Here is a 20,081-nt window from a genome sequence, read left to right on the forward strand (position 1 = left end):
GGAAGAAATTTACACCCTCGAGATGTGTATAAACACACTTAGCTGAAGAAGAGGTAACACCTGGTAGGGCAGAGGTGTTGAAGAATGATAGGAGGATTTTACTGTGTGGTGAAGAAAACAGAAAATGACATTTAGTTTTTCCATCCCTTATTGCTCCTTAAATACATTCTGTTAGTAATAAAAACGGGAATTTTAGAAGAGGTCTGGAAGTGAGAGGAACTCAGCATTCATAGTGAATGAATGAAGTGACCAGATGGAGTTGCACTCGATGATCCTTATGGGTCATGATACTCGGTGATTCTATGACTCATGTGCTCAAATGCTGCTCAAGACAGACATTTAAACTGTACCAGCATCTTTGGAAGTTCGCACTTGAAAGCATATGTTAAACCATTATTCAAGAGAAGATTTACTTTAAAAAGTTTCAGAATAATAACCAATTGTTGTTGGTTCCATCAGTTACTCATTTTCCTCCTAGAAGTGCTGAACATGTGTCAGTCCAACAGAATCCTTAAAGCCTAAGTGTTCTGGGACCTGGAGCGTTACAGTGGGAACACATTCACTGAGAAAGGACAGCATACCAATGTACTTGATCAACAGACAACCCTGCTCTGACAGATGTTTTGAACAAAATATTCCATTTACCATTTTCAACATGGGCAAGTCTGTGCATGAGAGGCAGCCACACAAGGCACTGAGGAGGTGGATCAGCCATCAATGTGTCTAAAAACATGTTTAGCGTGATCTTTTTCTGCAAAGGAAAAAGAAACACAACTTAAGAAAATCGTCCATTTCATTTCAAAAATTACATTAGTCTTAACATTTCTCTACTATTCAGCTTCCATCTACCAATAATAAAGCAAATGCTATAAAGATAAAATCGACGTTTTGCTCAGGGAGCTTCCATCTACACTGAGCAAACAGCAACAACACAAAGAGGGTATCAGTACAGATACAGCATCATCACAGAGAAATTAAAGATTCACAGATGATTAGAAAATTCCAAGAAACGGAGGACAAGTCAGTCTGGATTAGATCCTGAATTGTAGTTCAAGAGGGATACCATGCCCACTGATCGCATCCCTCAGTGCCACATCCCCACAGTTCTATAGCACCCCCAGGAACGGTGACCTCACCACTTTCCTGGTGAACCACAGTGCCAATGGTGTTGAATGCTATCATTGCCCAATGTGTGAGTGGCACGTTAGACGTTAACTAATTGTTTACTTGTATGGGTAGAGGAGGTGCTCAATGCCAGGTTGGATGGGGCTTTGGGCAACCTGATCTGATGGGTGGTAACCAGCCCATGGCAGGTGTTGAAACTGGATGGGCTTAAGGATCCCTTCCAACCCAAGTCATTCTATGATTCGATGATTCCAAGACCGTATAGCATTACACACATACTCCTCTAAGGCTCCCAGTTTTGCCTGACTCCCATCTCTCACCCTGTCTCATACATGGCAGCACATGAAACGTGTTCTGGCTGTAGTTCTTTGCCAGAGCTGAAGAAGGGCATGCAGCACCTGGGCCATACCAAGACGGCCTAGAGGCACTTTGGTTTTGATACGTTGCTTCCAACATGGAAAACAGTAGAATCTTCACAGAATGGTTGGGTTGGAAGGGTCTTTAAAGATCAAAGAACCATAGAATGGTTGGGTTGGAAAGGACCTTAAAAATCACAGAGACACAGAATGATAGAATGGCTTGGGTTGGAAGGGACCTGAAAGCACCCCTGCCCCAGTCCCTGCCATGGGCTGGTTGCCACCCACCAGATCAGGCTGCCCAGGGTCTCATGCAGCCTGGCCTGGAGCAAATCCAGAGATAAGGCATTCAGAATGCATGTCAACATTCTGGGTCACTGCAATCCAACTAAGTTCAAAGGTAAGTTTGGGGGTTATTGCAACAGCAGGAGAACAGAACAGAATAGTTTCACTTGGAAGGGACCTACTGTGTCCTACTGTCATGTTACTTTGGGGTTGACTCCAAATTCAAACATCACTAAGAGCGTTATCCAGGTGCCTTTAACATGACCTGTAGATCTCACATAGGTACCAGACTGCTGAAGGCCATTATGAACTTGCAACAAGAGAATTCACTGTGGCCATATGGGTTATAGGGAGGAGAGGAAACCAGACAGAGCTGAGTACCAATGCATGCTACAAGGTCAGAAGTATGTTATTTTTTGTTAAACTCAGAAACCTTGTATCTCAGAGGAGCCCTAGGTTCTTCCTCCTCCTGTGGGTGGGTCACTCCAAGTCATAAACCAATGTTCTCTGGTGACAAAGATCTCTGTGTACAATATGCACAACTCACATTAGAGCCAAAATGTAATAGAACAGCTTTCCTGCTGGAAATTTTTCCCTCAGGCAAATTAAACCTTCCAGCCCCTGCTGGAGCAATGTGACTTCTCTGCAGTTCACCAGAGGGCAGCAAGGACTCAGGCCCTGGATTTTTTGCACTGATACAGGTGGGAAATGCTGCAAGCACCAACCTAACAAATGCACACAGCTTTGTTGCCTCTGCAAGCATTCCTGGTAATGCAGCAAGCAGCAGCCTGCTGCCCCTGAAGCTAGAGTGCAGGGAAGGAGACTCAAAGTGGCTTTTTTGGAGCTGGGCTCTGAGCCTCACCATGAAGCAAACACAAAAACCTCATTCACCCAGCATTTGTGATGCGACAAAATCAGATAACCTGCCAACAGAGACCCAGCTCCAAGAACACAAACTGAAAATTAGCAAATTTTCACAGCACAGCCAGCCAAGAGGGTCAAACACCTCCCAGCATTTGCTACATTGGTGTTTTCTGCAATGGGTGATACTACATCCTTATGAGAAACACACTGATCACAGCCAAGCAAACAGAAGCTTTAAGAAAAGTATGACTGTGGCAGCACCCACTTGACCTTGAATAGTAAATTATGGCTGGAAGCTCTGTATGAATCTGGAAACCATCATAAACAATTCAGCTCTTGCTGAAGTGCCCCAATAAAATCTATTTCCTGTGGACAACAAGACTGAATTAATCCAACTGTGACTCTATGGGGTTTAAGTAACACAGAGCAATGTTCCCGGCCCTAAGCTCAATAATGCATGGATTTACATTATTGCAACTGTGCCCAGTTTAACCACTCAGTCTCCCAAATGATTTCAGCATCCAGATATACTCTTAACATCAGCTAGGAATCACTTCCAATAAACAGTTTCCACGTAACTACCCTGCTTGAGGAAGGTCGAAGAAGATACTGTGAAGAAGAGAGCTTCCACTGGATGCACTCCAACAGCTCCATGTCTCTCCTGTACTGAGGACTCCACATCTGGATGCAGTACTGCAGGTGAGGTCTCACAGCACAGAGCAGAGGGACAGGATCACCTCCCTCACCCTGCTGGTCACACTGCTTTTGGTGCAGCTCAGGGTACAGTTGACTTTCTGGGCTGTGAGGGCACGTTGCTGGCTCATGGCCAGCTGCCATCCACTAGTACTTTCAAGTCCTTTTTGTAGGGCTGTGCTCAATTCTTCTGCCCCCCAGCTTGTAGTGATAGTGGGGGTTGCCTCAACCCAGGTGCAGACCTTGGACTTGGCTTTGTTGAACCTCATGAGTTCTTCCTGGGCGTACTGCTCAGCTCTCATCCTGTCCCTTGGGTGTGTCAACTGCACTCAACAGCTTGGTGTCATCCACAAACTGTTGAGGATGCACTCAATCCCACTGTTGATGTCATTGATGAAGATATTGAAGAGCACCAATCCCAGTCCCTGAGGGACACCACTCATCACTGATCTCTATCTGGACATGGAGCCACTGAGCACTGCTCTCTAGGAACGATTTCACAGCCTCTTCCTCATCCACTGAACAGTCTACCCATCAAATCCATATCTTTCCCATTTGAAGAGTAGGATGTTGTGGGGGACTGTGCCAGTGGCCTCACTGAAGTCCAGATAGACAACATCAGTGGCTCTTCCCTTTCCACTGACACAGTTATGTCATCATAAAAGGACACAAGGTTGGTCAGGCAGCAATCATGACAAATCTCAGGCAAGTCTCGCATCTCTCTTTGCAGACAGAGCATGTACAGCTTAGAATATGATGTCTGACTTGGTAGCTCTCAAATGAGTCCATGGTTTACCCCTTAAATGCAGTATCCCCACATGCAGGAGTGGCTCGCATGGCCTGAGAAGAAGGATGGTATGATGTTGGATTACCCACAAATGCCTCAGCAATTACAGACAGAAAGCAAAAAAATCATTTTTTAATTACAACATCTGTAAGACAATTCTGTCCTCAGTAACTTACAGATGAGCAGGAGCTCTTGTCATTTCCTAAACCAAAGGCCCTTTCCTTTTGTGTTCTATTTCAAATGTATGAATTCCCAATCAACATAAAGTCATCAAAAAGTGACTACAAATTCTAAATCTAAACACTTTGAGAAATATTTATAATACAGTCACAATCACAGCCTAAACATTTACGTTTAGGTCTAGGTTTATTTAGGCTTATGCTTACATTAGAATTAAGGCTTCATTATGCTATTGTACATCTCAAATTAGAAGCAATTTCTCAGAACAATCAAATAATAACAGAAACATTGATATCGCAGAAGCTTCTGCAGTTATCTATTCCAATAATTACATGAAATGCATTTATTTTGTGCAGACCAAACCAACCAACAATTGATTTGTTGCAAATAATACTCTTACTGCTGGTAAGCCTAAAAATAACTCCAAGGTAGAAATGCTGTGCTTCCTGTTTCAGACAAGAATAGGTTACCCTCGATGTTCTTCCCATGTGTTCAAAGGTGCTCCTTGGAGAAGGAGAACAAACTAAAAGTGTGCAAAATCCTTTATATCCTTAAGACCTAGGTGGGCTATTTTAAATTATTCAGGCTTAAATCTGCTTAGATAACACACTCTGTATGTCACCAAATCCCCCTTCCTGCAAACCCCATGCAAGCTATACCCAAAGTAGCCAGGACTTCATGACTGCAGTAACAAGAAATAAAACTCGGTTTTGAATTAACTCTTACTTGTTGTGGGAAGCACGTCCGTACAGAATGCTCTGTGTATCCAAAAGAAGGTCCCTCAAACACAGCAGTTGGAAGTTTCAGAACTTCTTTCAAAAACTGATCAAACTTGGAGAATATCATTAGTCCGTTTGAATCTGATATTTGAGAGAAAATATCTGTAAGAAAATGTAATAAAACATTTGGGTAAATACATGCTTGCTACAGAAAAGTCTAATAATTTCAGTTCATTTAAACTCCAAAGCATTATTCCTTTTGTTTAATTCTAAATGCAATTTCTTCTTAGTTGACATCAAGATAAAACTGATGAATGACCAAGTTTCAATGTGCTCTGACGTAAAGCCCTCTATTCCCTCCATCCCATATCAAAAAGCACTGAGAAGAAAGATACAGAGGCACTGAGGGACATGGTTAGGGGGCAGGATGGGATGGGTTGGTGGTCGGACGTGGTGATTTTAGCAATCTGTTCCAACCTTAAGGATTCTATGATTTCTTAACCTCTTCATCCCCTCTGTCCCACCCATCCCACGCTGCTAACCCAGAGCTCGTGAGAAACACTAAGACTGCTGCACACAGATAGAACAGAACTGTCCGGGGGGCAAAAACCTCTCTGGAAATACACACTCTTGAACAGGAAAGCTTGGTCTCTGCTATAACTGCAGTCAGGTTACACTATAAAGAACTATTTCTCTAATATTAGTAAGACCTAAAATGTTTGAAGATAAGACAGATACCAAAATGCTTCACTAAGCAGCTTCTGAATCATCTATGAGGTTATCTAAGGCACCATAAGTAATTAAACATCAAAAAGGATGCGCTGACAGAAAGTAAGCTTAGTTTAAGTGATCAAAGCCACGTCTGTAAAAAAGACTATTTCAGAAAGGTGTATCTCCAGTAAGCTAGAGAAATGAATGAATGAGCTCATGAAGAAGTCTACAGTACTTGAGCTGAGTGCTGGATATTAGGAAAAGTTTCTTCTCTGAAGAGTGGCCAAGTATTGGGATAGGCTACCCTGGGAAGAGTTGGAGTCACCACCCCTGGAGGTGTTCAAAGAATGTGGAGATGTGGCACTGAGGGACATGGTCAGCAGGCATGGTGGGATGGGTTGGGGATCTTGGAGGTCTTTTCCAACCTGAATGATTCTGTGGTACAAGTGCCTGGGGTTTTGTATCAGGCAAAATGTACTGGCTTGATGGGAAGGTCTGAAGTCCTTGCTAAGCAGTCTTACGAGGCATATAAGAAATAAGGACTGGAAAAAAAAACAAGCAAGAAAGGGAGAAGGTGGATGATTAAAGAACGCTATATTTTAAAGGATTAATCCAAGCAGAAAAATCGAATTTCACTGGAAAATTTAACATGGAAGAGAAGTCATGGAAATAACTGGAACTAATTAGAGAGCAAAACCTTCACAATCCTAAAATGCTGAAGACCAGATTCGCCCCAGAAGTGGCACATGAACTTGGTCCAGTAATCAGTCTATTAAGGTGGGACTGGTAGAACATGACTGCAACATGACAGTACTTGTATTTAAAAAAAGTACAAGAATCATTTGGGTAAATACAATCTATTAATCTAATTTCAACAGCACACAGGAGTTAAATGGTTTTAAGGAGAAGGTAATTAAAGCTATGAAAGAAATGAAAAATGAGATAAAAATGAACAAGCTGTATCAAGAATAAATTAAAAGAAACCCAAGTGGTTTCATAGTCAAAATGAAGTTGAAGTCATCTATGTGGGGAAACTTTCACATGGGAAATTAGCGGTTGAAATTGGAAAAGATAAAGATTCATAGGATTTAATTAAATAGTCATCTTCCCTTCCAAAGGGCACTAAGTTACCTTAAAAGAGAAAACCTCAAGCTAAACAGGAGCTAACAGGGTAATTTCTCAAGATTCCACCTTAAGGTCACATCATGCATGTGCTAATTAAGTTTCCTGATGACAAGGTATTATACTTGAATTATCATCCAAAGTTTCAGTTCAGTGCAACTACACTATAAACAGGTTTCTGTGCTTTTTGTTTTTACCACAGAAAATAAAAAATGAACACCAAAACACTGCTCAATTCCAAAGATACCAATGTAAAATGGAGTAGAACTTGATGAACACTGTGAACAAAGCTCCTATCGTATTGTAGAATCATAGAAAGGCCTGGGTTGAAAAGGACCACAATGATCATCTGGTTTCAACCCCCTGCTACGTGCAGGGTCGCCAACCAGCAGACCAGGCTGCCCAGAGCCACATCCAGCCTGGCCTTGAATGCCTCCAGGGATGGGGCATCCACAATCTCCTTGGGCAACCTGTTCCAGTGCGTCACCACCCTCTGGGGGAAAAAAACTTCCTCCTAATATCCAACCTAAACCTCCCCTGTCTCAGTTTAAAACCATTCCCCCTTGTCCTATCACTGTCCACCCTTGTAAACAGCCGTTCCCCCTCCTGTTTATACGCTCCCTTCAAGTACTGGAAGGCCACAATGAGGTCTCCCTGGAGCCTTCTCTTCTCCAAGCTAAACAAGTCCAGTTCCCTCAACCTTTCTTCACAGCAGAGGTGCTCCAGCTTTCTGACCATCAAACCTGTCCAGTATTTCCCTTGAGAGCCTTCTTTCAACTGCTTATAACTTTGCCAGAATTGACCGGTCTGCATTTTCTATTGGGCATTTGCCTGATGCTTTACAGCTTCAGCTCAAGACCCAACCGCTTCTCTGCATGAGTTAAAAACAAAGGAAAAAACCAAATAGATCAAAAACCCTGGCACCCTCATTTCCTAAGGAGTTGATTGCAAGACTTTCCTGTGCCTCAATTCCCTCAAAGCCGACAAATTTAATTACACAAATTCGAAAAATATTTCTTAAAAACTATGGCATAATAGTTTAAAAGCCACGAAAATCAATCTACAACAGACACACATTAATTTGTGCTCCTTAAGGGATTTTTCCTGGTCTTAATCTAAAACAAAGAATCAAAGGACAAACCTAGGAAATACAAACCAGTCCAACCCAGTTTGGCTCCTGGGAAAATCATGGAACAAATTCTCTTGGAGCACTTTTCTGAGCACCCAAAAGTTGACTGAAGCAGTTGGTAGGGATCTGCTAAGGAGAAATCCCACCTGACCAGCACAGCTTGCTCTTGTTTCCCACAGTCTTCTAACATTCAAACTGGGGCATCATAGTCTGGAGGGGTGAAAAAACAGGTGGGTAAGGAGCACGTTGGATGATTGGTCTTAGAGGGCAGTAGAAAATGGTCACACTGCATGGGGACCACGAACAAGGGGACTGGTGCTGGGCTCTGTGCTGGGAAACATCCCGCTCAACATCTCTGCTAGTGAGCTGCAGGGTGCACTCTTCTCAGGTTTGCTGGTAAAAGCTGGGGAGGCCCAGGTGCCCAAGTGGCCATAATGACCAAGGGCTTATATCAGAAGTAGTGCAGCCAGCAGGACAAGGAGGTGACTGTCCCTCTGTACTCAGCTCTGGTGAGACCACTCCTCAAATACTGTGTTCAGTTTTGGGCCCTTCTCTACAAGAAAGACAGTGAAGCACTGGAGTGTGTCCAGAGAAAGGCAACGATGCTGTGAAGGGTCTGGAGCACAGGAGTTATGAGGAGTGGCTGAGGGAGCAGGGATGGGTCAGCGTGGAGCAGAGGAGGCTCAGGGGAGACCTTACAGCTCTCTACAACTGCCTGAAAGGAGGTTGTGATGAGGTGGGGGTTGGCCTCTGCTCCCAGCTAACAGTAATAGGATGAGAGGTGGTGGCCTCAAGTTGCACCAGGGGAAGTTCTGTCTGGATATTAGAAAAAATGTATTCTCTTGAAAGAAAGGTCAAGCTTTGGCAAGGCTGCCCAGGAAGGTGGTGGAGTCACCATCTCCAGAAGCACTGAAGAACCAGAGAGATGTGGCACTGAGGAACACGGTCAGTGAGCGTGGTGGAGGTGGGTTAGGGGTTGGACTTGGTGACTTCAGAGGCCTTTTCAACCTTAATGATTCCATGAAATTCTACAATAACCCCAAAAGCAAGGGCTGCCATCTAGTGAGACCCAGGCAAGCTGGAGGAATGAGCCAAAAGGAACTGTATGAAACAAAAAAAGGACAAATGCAAATTCCAAAAGGAAGAGACTCTGGCAGGCTAAGGACCGGCTGGCTGGCACAGATCTGCGGGAAATGTCCTTGGGAAATTTGGGGTCCCAAGTTGAAGATGAGCCAGCAGCATGGCACAGCAGCAAGGAAGGCCAACAGCACCCTGAGCTGCATGAGCAGGAACTCATCCACTATTGAGGGAAGTGATTCTCTTCCTCCCCTCAAAAATTGTTGCACCTCCTCCAAGCACTGTGTCCAGCTTTGACACCACCAGAATCACAGAATATCTGAGAACCACAGAATGTGAAGGACGTACTGAAGTGCAGAGGGCTACAAGGATGCCCAGCAGGTTGGAGCACTTATCCTGAGAGGATAGGCTGAGGAAACAGCACTTGTTCAGCCTGGAAAAGACTGAGATATTGGGAAGGCATAATAACAGTACATGAAAACCTACAAGGAGGCTGTGAAGGACACAGAGGAAGGTGCTTTTTGAGGAAGATGCAGTGATTTGCATTTGAGAACTTGGCACTGGAGAGGCCATAAGTCTGGGAGGTGCAGATAATGCACCATAGGATCTAAGAGGACAGACACAGGATAGACTACAGCCATTCGCTGCAGGCATCCATATGGCACAGGTATATCCATGCATTTTTGCCATTAACAGGCTTTCATCATGGTCACTCAGAGAGGGAAACAAACCCAGGTCACAGTACTGTCCATGTGGGCGCTCTCTGGTCCTGTTGTTCCGTGGGGTCATTATGACCCTACTGGGATGCAGGCCCTTAAAATGAGCAAGGTTGAAATTTGCTTGAAGTCAGGTTCTGTTTGCAATTTACTTGCAGAAAGGACATGGAAGGAAACACTAATGACTTCACTATGGATCCGCTTGAATGCCAAAATGAAGTCACTCAAATCCACAAACTTCATCATCTTTATATGGTATTTCTCTAGCTTAAAAAAATGTGATGCTAAAAACTAAGCCCATAGCAACAGGCTGAGCTTATAACTCCTTCCTTGCACATCGTGTAAAGCAGCTCCTTCACAAGGAACGTCAGTCACTGGAAATAATCTTTCCCACTGAAAGCAAAGTGGTATCATTGAACAACTCCATTCATATGTACTGTCAGACACTGTATGGTCTGGAAAAAAAACCCCACAATTTGTTCACATTTTCAGGATGTCGAAAGAAAGCCTGTCTGTATATGCGAGTACAGAGAGACCAAGTGACTGCCACTCAAATTCTGAGATGAGAAAAAGAAATATTTACAACTTCCTGGATTTCCAGAAAGCCTCATGGTGCAGCTGAGCTGACAGCCTGCTCACTTAGTGCCTTTAGTCCTTGTCTTGGAAGGGTAACGGAGCAGTTGTTTTCTATTTACCACAAACATGTTGTTCATGATTTTACAGAACACTGTCCCTTCACCACCATTTTGCTTCCCATCCAGGTTGAAGATTCCTGTTCTACGTCTAGTTGTTCCTTGTACAGAAAGCTTGCTCTGACTTTGGTGACTGCTGTTCTTCTCAGGAAAGACAGAGCAGATCTGGAAAGGGAGAGTGAGTGCAAGGTACCACAGCAGTGTTTGTACAAAGCATAAACATACCATGGATTTATACAGTGTCTTTGTCTTCCTGTTTTGTTCTTCATGTCCTTCCCTCTTGGTCACAACACTTCATTACTTTTTTAACCACTACTAAATAGAGCATCAGTCTTCCAGGAGAAACTCCAAGATCTGTCTTAGCAGTAACAACTTCCTGAGCTCACCTTTCTGTGCATGACATTAGGATGACACCTCACTCCTCCAGCACACACCACTTCACATAAATTCACACTGAATTTCAGCTATCATTTCATTCACAGTTACTCAGCGCTGTCAGATGATGCTACAACTCTTCACAGTCTATTTTGGCTTTTACTCCACCAATGTACTTTATAAAAGACTTATCTTCCACTGTATTTTTCCAGATCATTTATGACACGTTAAAAACAGTTTAAGTCCAGCACTATTCACCCACCTTTTTACTGCTCTTTTTTGGGCTCCTTTCAGCTAATATCTTACACATGGAAAGTACCTTCCTTTCATCCCTTTCAGACTTCAATGTTTTTATCTGTTTGGTAAGAGATACTTGAAGTCCTTTCAGAAACTCAAGAAGTCTGTATCAGTCAGAAATCCTTTGCATTTTTCTACTTTTTTTGCCCCACTTCAAAGAACTCCTAGAGGTTTCTAAGACATTCCTTCCAAAAGCCATTCCTCCTCCCTACCCGAGAAATTATTTACCCATTAATCAACTAATTCTATTCTTCATTAATACCAGTTTGCCCAGAAGTGCATCAGGACTACAGGTGAAAGGTGACTGAAGAGAAAGTGGGGTTGGTCTCTTCTCACTGGTGACAGTTGACAGGACCAGGCAAAATGGCCTCAAGTTGCACCAGGGTCAGTTTAGGTTGGATATCAGGAAACACTTCTTTATAGAAAGGGTTGTTAAGCACTGGAATGGGCTCCCCAGGGAGGTGGTTGAGTGGTTGAGTCCCTGAATGTGTTTAAAATCCTTTTGGATGCGGTGCTCAGGGACATGATTTAGCGGAGGGTTGTTAGTTAGGGTAGTACGGTCAGGTTGTAATTGGACTTGACGAATCTTTAAGGTCTTTTCCAACAAGAAAGGAAAGAGAGAGAGAGAGTTCTCCACATGGCTCTTTCTAAACTTCACATTACATTTTCTTTCACCTCCTCCCTTGGTCCTTACAAGTTTTTCACAAAGGTAATCAGCAGTAATTTAGATACTCTATGACTTGAATTCTAGCGTTACCCAACCTTTTCTGGTAACAATAACACTTTCTTTCTCCTTCCATAAGAAGGTCTACAAGATCCTACTATCCTGCATCTCACCCTACTGAGTTTCTCTCATCTTCCACAAAAACAGTTGACCCATTATCTTGTTTGAAGAGCCAACAGCCTGATTTTAGAATCATAGCATCATTAACATAGGAAAAAATTACTAAGATCACCTAGTCCAACCACCAACCCATCAGTCCACCAATCAACCCATTAGAGAACAGCCTGGTTGAAAGAAAACTATTTCCTCTCACACAGGTTTGCTCTGCTCCTCTTTCTGAATTCCTGGATAAAAGAAATTCATTTTTCACAGTTGGTCGATAGCATATTATAGAGATTTCAAATAGGTGTTGTCAACAGTTAGTACTGTCATCACCATAAAAAGCAGCCAACATCATGGTGGAAGCAGCATGAGCGATATACCAAGAAGGATAAGGAAAGAAACTGAGTTTAAAACTGAATTTAAAAAGGTGGAAGCGCTGCTTCCCAGAACACATGTCAAATATGGAGGTCACATGCTCTTTGGAAAATAAAGCTCCATATCCAACCATGGAACCATCCAACCATGGTTGCCCAAGCCACTGGAGTAGGTTGCCCAAGGAGGCTGTGGATGCCCCATCCCTGGAGGCATTCAAGGCCAGGCTGGATGTGGCTCTGGGCAGCCTGGTCCGCTGGTTGGCGACCCTGCACGTAGCAGGGGGGTTGAAACTGGATGATCATTGTGGTCCTTTTCAACCCAGGCCATTCTATGATTCTATCCAGAGAGCACACAGAAAAAATAGGGAGTGCAGATTCTGGAGGACAGATCCCAGCTGATAGAGTGCAAGAAAGAAGGAAAGACATGACAACCAGAATATAAAAAAGGAGCATTCAGTGAGAGTAGTCAAAAGCCTTTCCTCCAACCTCAGCTGATCCTCAGTTAAGAATGTTTATAAAGAAGAAAATTACCGTAGTAAAGGAAATAGGTCTCAACAGGATTAGCAGAAAGAAAAAGAAAGTTCCACATGCTATGAAAAAAGCTGGGGTGGAGAAGAGAACATTAAATGCACAACTGTCAAGTTTTAAGACAAATTTGTGAAGCAGGACTACGAAATAAGGTGTCTTTCAGGTGAAGGCATCTCAATCAGCCACCTTCTGATTCAGCAACTTGCAGCCTAGCGTAACCTCCAGGATGGTGTCTGGGCTTTGTTTGAAAGCATCAATTCCTTCAACATCTAATTCCATGGTTAATTGCCTTTTCCATTAAAAGGTCACTTCTTACCATTTCCTTGACATGTTTTGGTGTGGTCCTACTTATGCATAAAAATAGATCTCCTTTTCCGTGCCAAGTTTATACCAAACTATTTATCTATTGTAACCTCTTCAAATCTTGAGGTAATGGGATCCAAAACTGTGTAGTTTAATAGATCACACTGGTATTTTGTATCATTTTTAAAGAAAATACATTTCAGAAGTTTAATGCTGTGGAAAAGTGAAAAGAATTATTTAGGGTGGATAATATCCACAGAGGTCAGAAGGAATGAATTATTACAAAATAACTTTCATAAAGGGAATTTAGGGGGGAGATGAAAACCAATGACACCAGAACAGCAAAATCTGGCGCTAGCAGTAAGGCCAGCTTCTAATCCTTTCAGGACAGAAAAGGAAAGAAAATCCCATAAACCACACTATGGTTCACCACTGAGAAGGATGGAAGAATTACAAGTAAGTGCCAAAGCTTTTTAAAATAAACAGACAGACTCATAAAAGCAACTCAGTAACACACTCAGTATGTTTGTTGTGTGACCAGCAGATGGCATGTGTTACAAAAAAAACCACGAATGTGACAACACTGCCCATTCAGCAAAAAATTGGAAATACTTACATCTTAGTTTGTCCAGTATTTTGCCACCACACATTGTTGCTAACATTGCTTTCACTGAAAACACTGTCAGCTTCCCATGGCCCTCACTGTGGAAAAAAAGGTACATGGTAAGTAATTGCTGCAGAGCGAGAAGGAACACAAACACTGAAGATGCAGGTAGGGAATGCATAACTGTTAACAACTAAGATCGAGCACAGCTACTTAATATAACATTAAATCAGTGCTAATATCTTGAATATACCACATAGGACAGGAATAACGTGATCAGTCTTTTATTACAGTTTAAACTGATGGTATGTATGGGGAATCGTGTCTAGCATCAGCAAGAGAAAGTGAATTTTTCCATGTGGAAAGGACGAGAAAGTCCACTGAGCACAGTATGGTATGCAGAAACAGCAAGGTGTGTTACCCCTATTAGGAAAAGAGGATGAAATTAGGGGGGAGCAAGTCACCAGCCCAAGACAGGCTGAGTGAAACACACTGCAGTTAATACTGGCAACAGATTCCAGTTGCAGCAGCCTGGCCCAAGGCACAGACCCTGCCTCTCTGCTTCCCAGTTTCTGGATGTGCTTCCATAGTAATAAAGATGGAAGTCAGAGAACCTTCACTGTGCTGTACTGGACAACCACATTTGCACTTGGAGGACCAGTACTTGGAAAATATTAGGAGGGAGTAAAACCACTGAAAGTAATTCTGCCTCATGGCACCAAAATAGTGACACAATCTTTATTTTAAGCTGTATAAAAAGTTAACAAAACAGTAAAGATAGCAGTTATCCTACTTCATTTCTGTCTTTTAGTTTCCTCAAAGGAAAAAGTTGGCACTTCTGCTATGCCAAACCACCAAACCACAGAAATAACAACACCCAAAACCCAACAAGAAAGACTTTACTACGTCTGAAATCTGAAGCCTGAAAAGATCCATTCTCTTCAAACCCTGGTCTCTGCTCTTGTCTCAGTAAATCTCAATCACCATTTCACGCTTCTTTAAAGCAGAGTCTCAACCACTCTCTCCATTTGCTCTGTTGTAGCCATTCTTCTCTCAGCTCTGAATTATTTTTGGACTAATTAAAAGAAAGAACAAGCGACTGGAACCATCCGTGTCTCCTCACGTGACACAATCTTATCCTGGAAAGATATCTCATGGTGCCTTCAGATACAGGCCTGCTTCTACTGGCATTCTCTTCATTAATCAAGAAAACAATTATAAAAAGAAAAATCCATCTTCTGCAATCTGGTAAGAGAGGTGTAGTTAAGCAACTTGCCAATGTCTACGTCGATTTTTGGACCCATGTGACTCAATCTGCTGAATTCCCTACCAAAAGGAAAAAGGGCAGAACCTTCTGTACAGTTCTGAAGCTTCTGTAACGCTCACGAGTTCTCAGGATAGGAAATAAGACTGTGGGACTTGTTTAAAACAGATGGCACCTGTGCTGATAGCCAACAAGGTGATCATGAGCCAGCAGCGCGCCCTTGTGGCCACAAAGGCCAGCGGTGTCCTGGTTGACCAACTGTAGGCCAACAGTTCACCAAAGGTTGACTATGAGCCAGAAGCATGCCCCTAATGGCCAAGAAGGCCAATGGGAGTCTGGGGTGCATTGCATAGAGTGTGACTAGCAGGGCAAAGGAGGTGCCGCTCCCTTCTGCCCTGGAAAGGCCACACCTGGAGCACTGAGCCCAGTGCTGGGCTCTCCAGTTCAAGGGGGACAGGGAACTGCCGGAGAGAGCCCAGCGAAGGGCTACGGAGATGGTGGGGGCCTGGAGCATCTCCTGATGGGGAGAGGCTGAGAGCACTGGGGCTGTTCAGCCCGGGGAAGAGAAGGGGAAAAGGGATCTGATCACCAGTATCTGAAGGGTGGAGGTCAGGAGGATGGGGCTCTTTTTGGTGGTGCCCAGCAACAGGACACGGGGCAACAGGCACAAACTGGAACTCAGGGAGTTCCATCTGGATGTGAGAAAGAATTTCTTTGCTGTGAAGGTGACAGAGCTCTGAAACAGACTGCCCATAGAGGTAGTGAGGTCTCCTTCTTCAGAAATATTCAAAATCCATCTGGACACTTTCTGGCACAACCTACAATAAGGAACTTGATTTAGCAGGAGGTTGGACTGGGGGGGATCTCCAGAGGTCCCTTCCAACCCTTCCAGTTCTGGGATTCTGGAGGGGAAGAGGTGTGAGGGGCAGCTGAGGTCCCCGACTTTGCTCAGCTCAGAGCAGAGGAGCTGAGAAAAGGCCTCATGGCAACCTACATGGGGTGAAGGGGCAGCTCTGAGCTCTGCTCTCTGTTGACAGTGACAGGGACTGAGGGAACAGCATGGAGCTGTGTCAGGGGAAGGTCAGGTGGGGGTTAGGGAAAGATTCTGCCCCAGAGGGCACTGGGCACAGAACAGACTGCACAGGGCAGCGGGCACAGCCCCGAGCTGCCAGAGCTCAAGGAGTGCTTGGACAGTGCTCTCAGCCATAGGGTCTGGGTGGTCCTGTGCAGAGCCAGGAGTTGGACTCAATGATTGTTGGGGGTCCATTCAAACATGGGCTATTCTATGACTTCAGACCTGCAATTCCTCCTTTTTGTTCCCCATTCTGTGTGCAATAGAAGGCTGTTACTTCACAGAGACACTCTGTCATAGAATCATAGAATGGCTTGGGTTGGAAGGGACCTCAAAGATCATCAAGTTCCAACCGCCCTGTCACAGGCAGGGCTGCCAACCTCCACATTTAATACTAGATCAAGTCATATCAATTTCCCAAAAGAGCCATCACAGCTTTCCTCATAATGCTTCTCTGTGGGCACTTCCCAATACACTGTGTGAGTTCCTTCCAGCTTTGCCAACTATGGGGTCCTCCTGATCACGCTGCTTGCCAGCTCATTTCCTCACCTGACTGTTGGTCATCCTCTCCCTCCTCCTTACTGCGTGCTGCTGTTACAATATAAAAATAAAAAAGAAGTTGAAGCAACTAAACCTGCTGCTAAATCAAATGCATTTCTAGAAAAGGTGAAAGAAAGGACCATCACTCTGTGGTGCCAATAGTGGGCGAGGGATTTCAGAATACTGTATAAGGCTACTGAGAAAAACAGGCTCTGGAACAAGCCACTACCACTGTCAAACATCCACATGCAGAGCTTCATGGGAGAAAGCAGCAAAGAATATCGTAACACAGCTACTCCTCCTCCCAGCTCACCACTGTACACCGTATGAACCACCAGTTCTGTACCACAACCAGTGCTGTTCTACAAGTCTCAGGGATGAGCCCAGCTCTCCTCTCATTGTTGGCTCTCCCTCAGCACAACGCAGTGCAGCATCACAGCTTCTCTCTCAACACCATGTGACAGATAGAGGAAGCTCCACAGAAGCTGTTGTGGTGTGCTGGAAGCAAGGAGGCTGCTTGTGCTGAAGACAAGAGGCAGAATTTGCAGGTTTGGGACAGGGGAAGACAAACATATCTCTAACTAAAGCCTCAACCTCTTGAGCCAGTCCCCCAAAACATAACCACTTCTATTTTAAATTCTACATCTTCTAGTGTGACCTGACTCAGAATAAGGAAACTCAGTTACCCTTTACAACAGCTCTCACAATATCATATCAGACTAAAGAGAAAAATATAGAGGTTTGATTCTGATGTCATAGCAGTATTGCTGTTCTGAGCTCTGCACTGTTTTTAACTGTCCTGAGTGAGACTGGGATTGTTCTGGATTTTTGGGAAGGATAAATCTAGCTGCTCTCTGGTGATCTTAAGAAGAGGCCTCGTTAAGAATGACTAAAACTTGGATATTACAAGCACAGCAACTATTTGGCATAGCCAGTGGTCCAGGTTGCTTTAGGTAAAACTCCTTCATCTCTATGTCAATATCCTGGCCACAAGCAGATTTCTGCTGCTCAGAGGGAAGGCAAAAGCAGAAGAAAGACAAAACAGATAATAGCTGATTGTGAGAAAGATAAGAAAAAAAGATTAACAACAGTGAAAGATTTCCATTTGCTACTCAAAGAACCCAGAGATAACTTTTACTCAGGATTAGCAGATTAACCCCTGAAGAAAGAGGCTGTGAAGAAAGCTTATTAAAGCTGGACATAAGGAAGTGTCTGGCAGTATTCTGAATAAGAAAACAAACTTCTTCCAGTGAACAAATGAGAATTAGACTTTATGTGGTCACAACGTGTTCTAGTAGGGTCCGAGCTGAACGTTGAAACAAGGCAGCCTTATAAAATGGTCTTGTTGATCAAGATTCAACAAAAAAACCTTTCACATTTTAAAACATTGCTACAGCACCACGAGTTTAACATGATGTCCTAGCACAGCCTGCAGAACACTTCAGTCCAGACAGGCAGCTCACAGCAGGCTGCAATTTCCAGAAGGCACCAACTCATCTTCCTCAAGAAAGCAATTTTTAACAAAAAGCATTGCTGCTGTGGCAGTGTAGATCTGTAAATCTCTGCAGGCACTACTATGATATTAAGTGTGCGTGCAACACACAACTCCACGAAATTGAGAAACAGCATGCAGACACTTTGCCAGACACTCATGCAGTTGCTGGCTGCATTCATCTAACTAAAAGAGAAAATTAGTTTAAGAGTATAACTAGAGGAGTTACTAGCCTGTCATATGCTGCTATCATGAAGTTGAGGAGAAGGCTGATGGACTGCTCTACGCTGATTTGGTGAGTAGAAGGAAGGCGTTTGTTGAGCTGGTAGTAGATGGATGAAATGATTGTTTCTAGTCGAGACACGTTGATCTCTGTGTTATGATCCAAAGTGTTAAGGCCATTATCTCGGAAGGCTTCAATCATATTCCAGATATCAACAAGATGAACTAAAAATAAAGGAAAAAAAAAATTTGACTTCTATTCTGTAATGCACACAATCTTACTTTTAAGGCACTACATCCAAATACAACATTAGCTTTCATGTTGGAATTAACCACTACTTACTCATCTTCTAAGTGAGAGACAGTGTTGATACTCAGCTCACACCAGCTACTGTAAAGTAACAGCAGTGCCCTGAGTCCCCGTGGGCCTTTCATTCTGCCCCTCAATGGAGGGCTCTGAAGCAAAGCCACATAAAGGAGAAACATGCTCCTCCATTATCACATTGTGCTGCAGCCAAATTAGGTATTTTCTTCTGAGAAAGACATCAGCCACATTCAACATCCACTACAAACTGGTTACTGTGATGTTGAACATCCCTGTAATAACTAAAAGCTCAGTGCTGGAGGAGGAACTTGACGTTCCAGTTTAAACTGTGACTGCTTCCAGCTGGTGCCAAGAGAAAAATACTCTGTAAACATACGTCTTGAACTCCAAAGCCTGTCCCTAAATTATCCCACTGTATCTGTTCAGCTATCTAACTGTTAACAACTAGTGAAAGCGTTCCATGACCACACTAAGTGATCTGCAGAACCTCATTAAACTATGTTTGAAAATGTTTCAGCGTTTGAAAAGCATGCAGGGCAGTGGGTAAGACATCTAAGGACCACCAGGAACCCATCAGTCTAGTAAATGGGGAGGTTGATGGCCCTGCCTGGCAGGGGGGTTGGAGATTCATGATCCTTGAGGTCCCTTCCAACCCAGGCCATTCTGTGATTCTGTGATCGGTCCAAACCACCAATTCACACCAAACATTCATCCCTGGATCACCACCTGGTGCAGCCAAAGATCACAAAAGCACTCCGGTTTATGCATATATGTAAATTCAAGGTTACTCAAGGCATTTGTATGGCACCAGTGAGTTAGGCCCTAAGCGTGTGTGGCACTATAATTAGCGTATCTTAATACCTTGCTACTGATTAAGAGATCTTTTTAATTCAAAAGCATGGTTGGTTTTTTTTTGTTTAGGGAAAGCATAGCACTTTTCCTAAGGCATGAAGAAGGTGTGGAGCTGCAGTTTGCATCTGCACACATCTGCAGGACTCCTCAGCTGCTCTCCTGTTCTCTCCCACACCAGTTTCACACCACTGGGAGGAGGCAGCTGCTTCATTAGTCTGCCAAGCATTTTGTTTGGTCCAATTTAATAAAGGAAACAGAACCCCTGGGTTCAGCCTTACTTTGGTGAGCTATTTAACGTGGAAAACTACAGAAGAGAGTGAGAAAACATACAGTGAGTAGTGTGGCATAAACTTCAAGCACTCTCTGAGGTTGCTATGTATATGCCACGATGGTGAAATGCAGACACCGTCATGCTGGTGATTATCACCAAGGTCACAGCTGCATCCAGCTGTCTGCTGGCTTCTGTTCCACCATGGTGGAAAGGAGCTAAAACAGTCTGAGGCTGCCTGCAGGCAGCACTGGCTGCACTGAAGTATGTCAGTCTAGCCCCG

General features: G+C 43.7%; 1 protein-coding gene across 29 annotated transcripts in view; it reads right to left on the reverse strand.

Annotated features, from left to right (window-relative positions):
- DTNB (dystrobrevin beta) overlaps positions 1–20,081 on the reverse strand; it is a 140,621-nt gene that overhangs the window by 105,736 nt on the left and 14,804 nt on the right. For all 29 annotated transcript variants that reach the window (XR_005858621.2, XR_005858622.2, XR_005858620.2 and 26 more), the window contains 4 exons: positions 18,365–18,578; positions 13,776–13,861; positions 5,017–5,171; positions 646–751 (listed from right to left, as the gene is read on the reverse strand). Coding sequence is in view for 25 of the 29 variants with exons in the window: in XM_046939422.1 (XP_046795378.1) it covers positions 646–751; positions 5,017–5,171; positions 13,776–13,861; positions 18,365–18,578 (561 nt within the window). In the remaining 4 variants the exon portion in view is untranslated. The remainder of the gene's footprint in view (positions 1–645; positions 752–5,016; positions 5,172–13,775; positions 13,862–18,364; positions 18,579–20,081) is intronic.

This window comes from Gallus gallus, chromosome 3 (genome assembly GCF_016699485.2).
Source record: "Gallus gallus isolate bGalGal1 chromosome 3, bGalGal1.mat.broiler.GRCg7b, whole genome shotgun sequence".
Taxonomy (NCBI): Eukaryota; Metazoa; Chordata; class Aves; order Galliformes; family Phasianidae; genus Gallus; species Gallus gallus.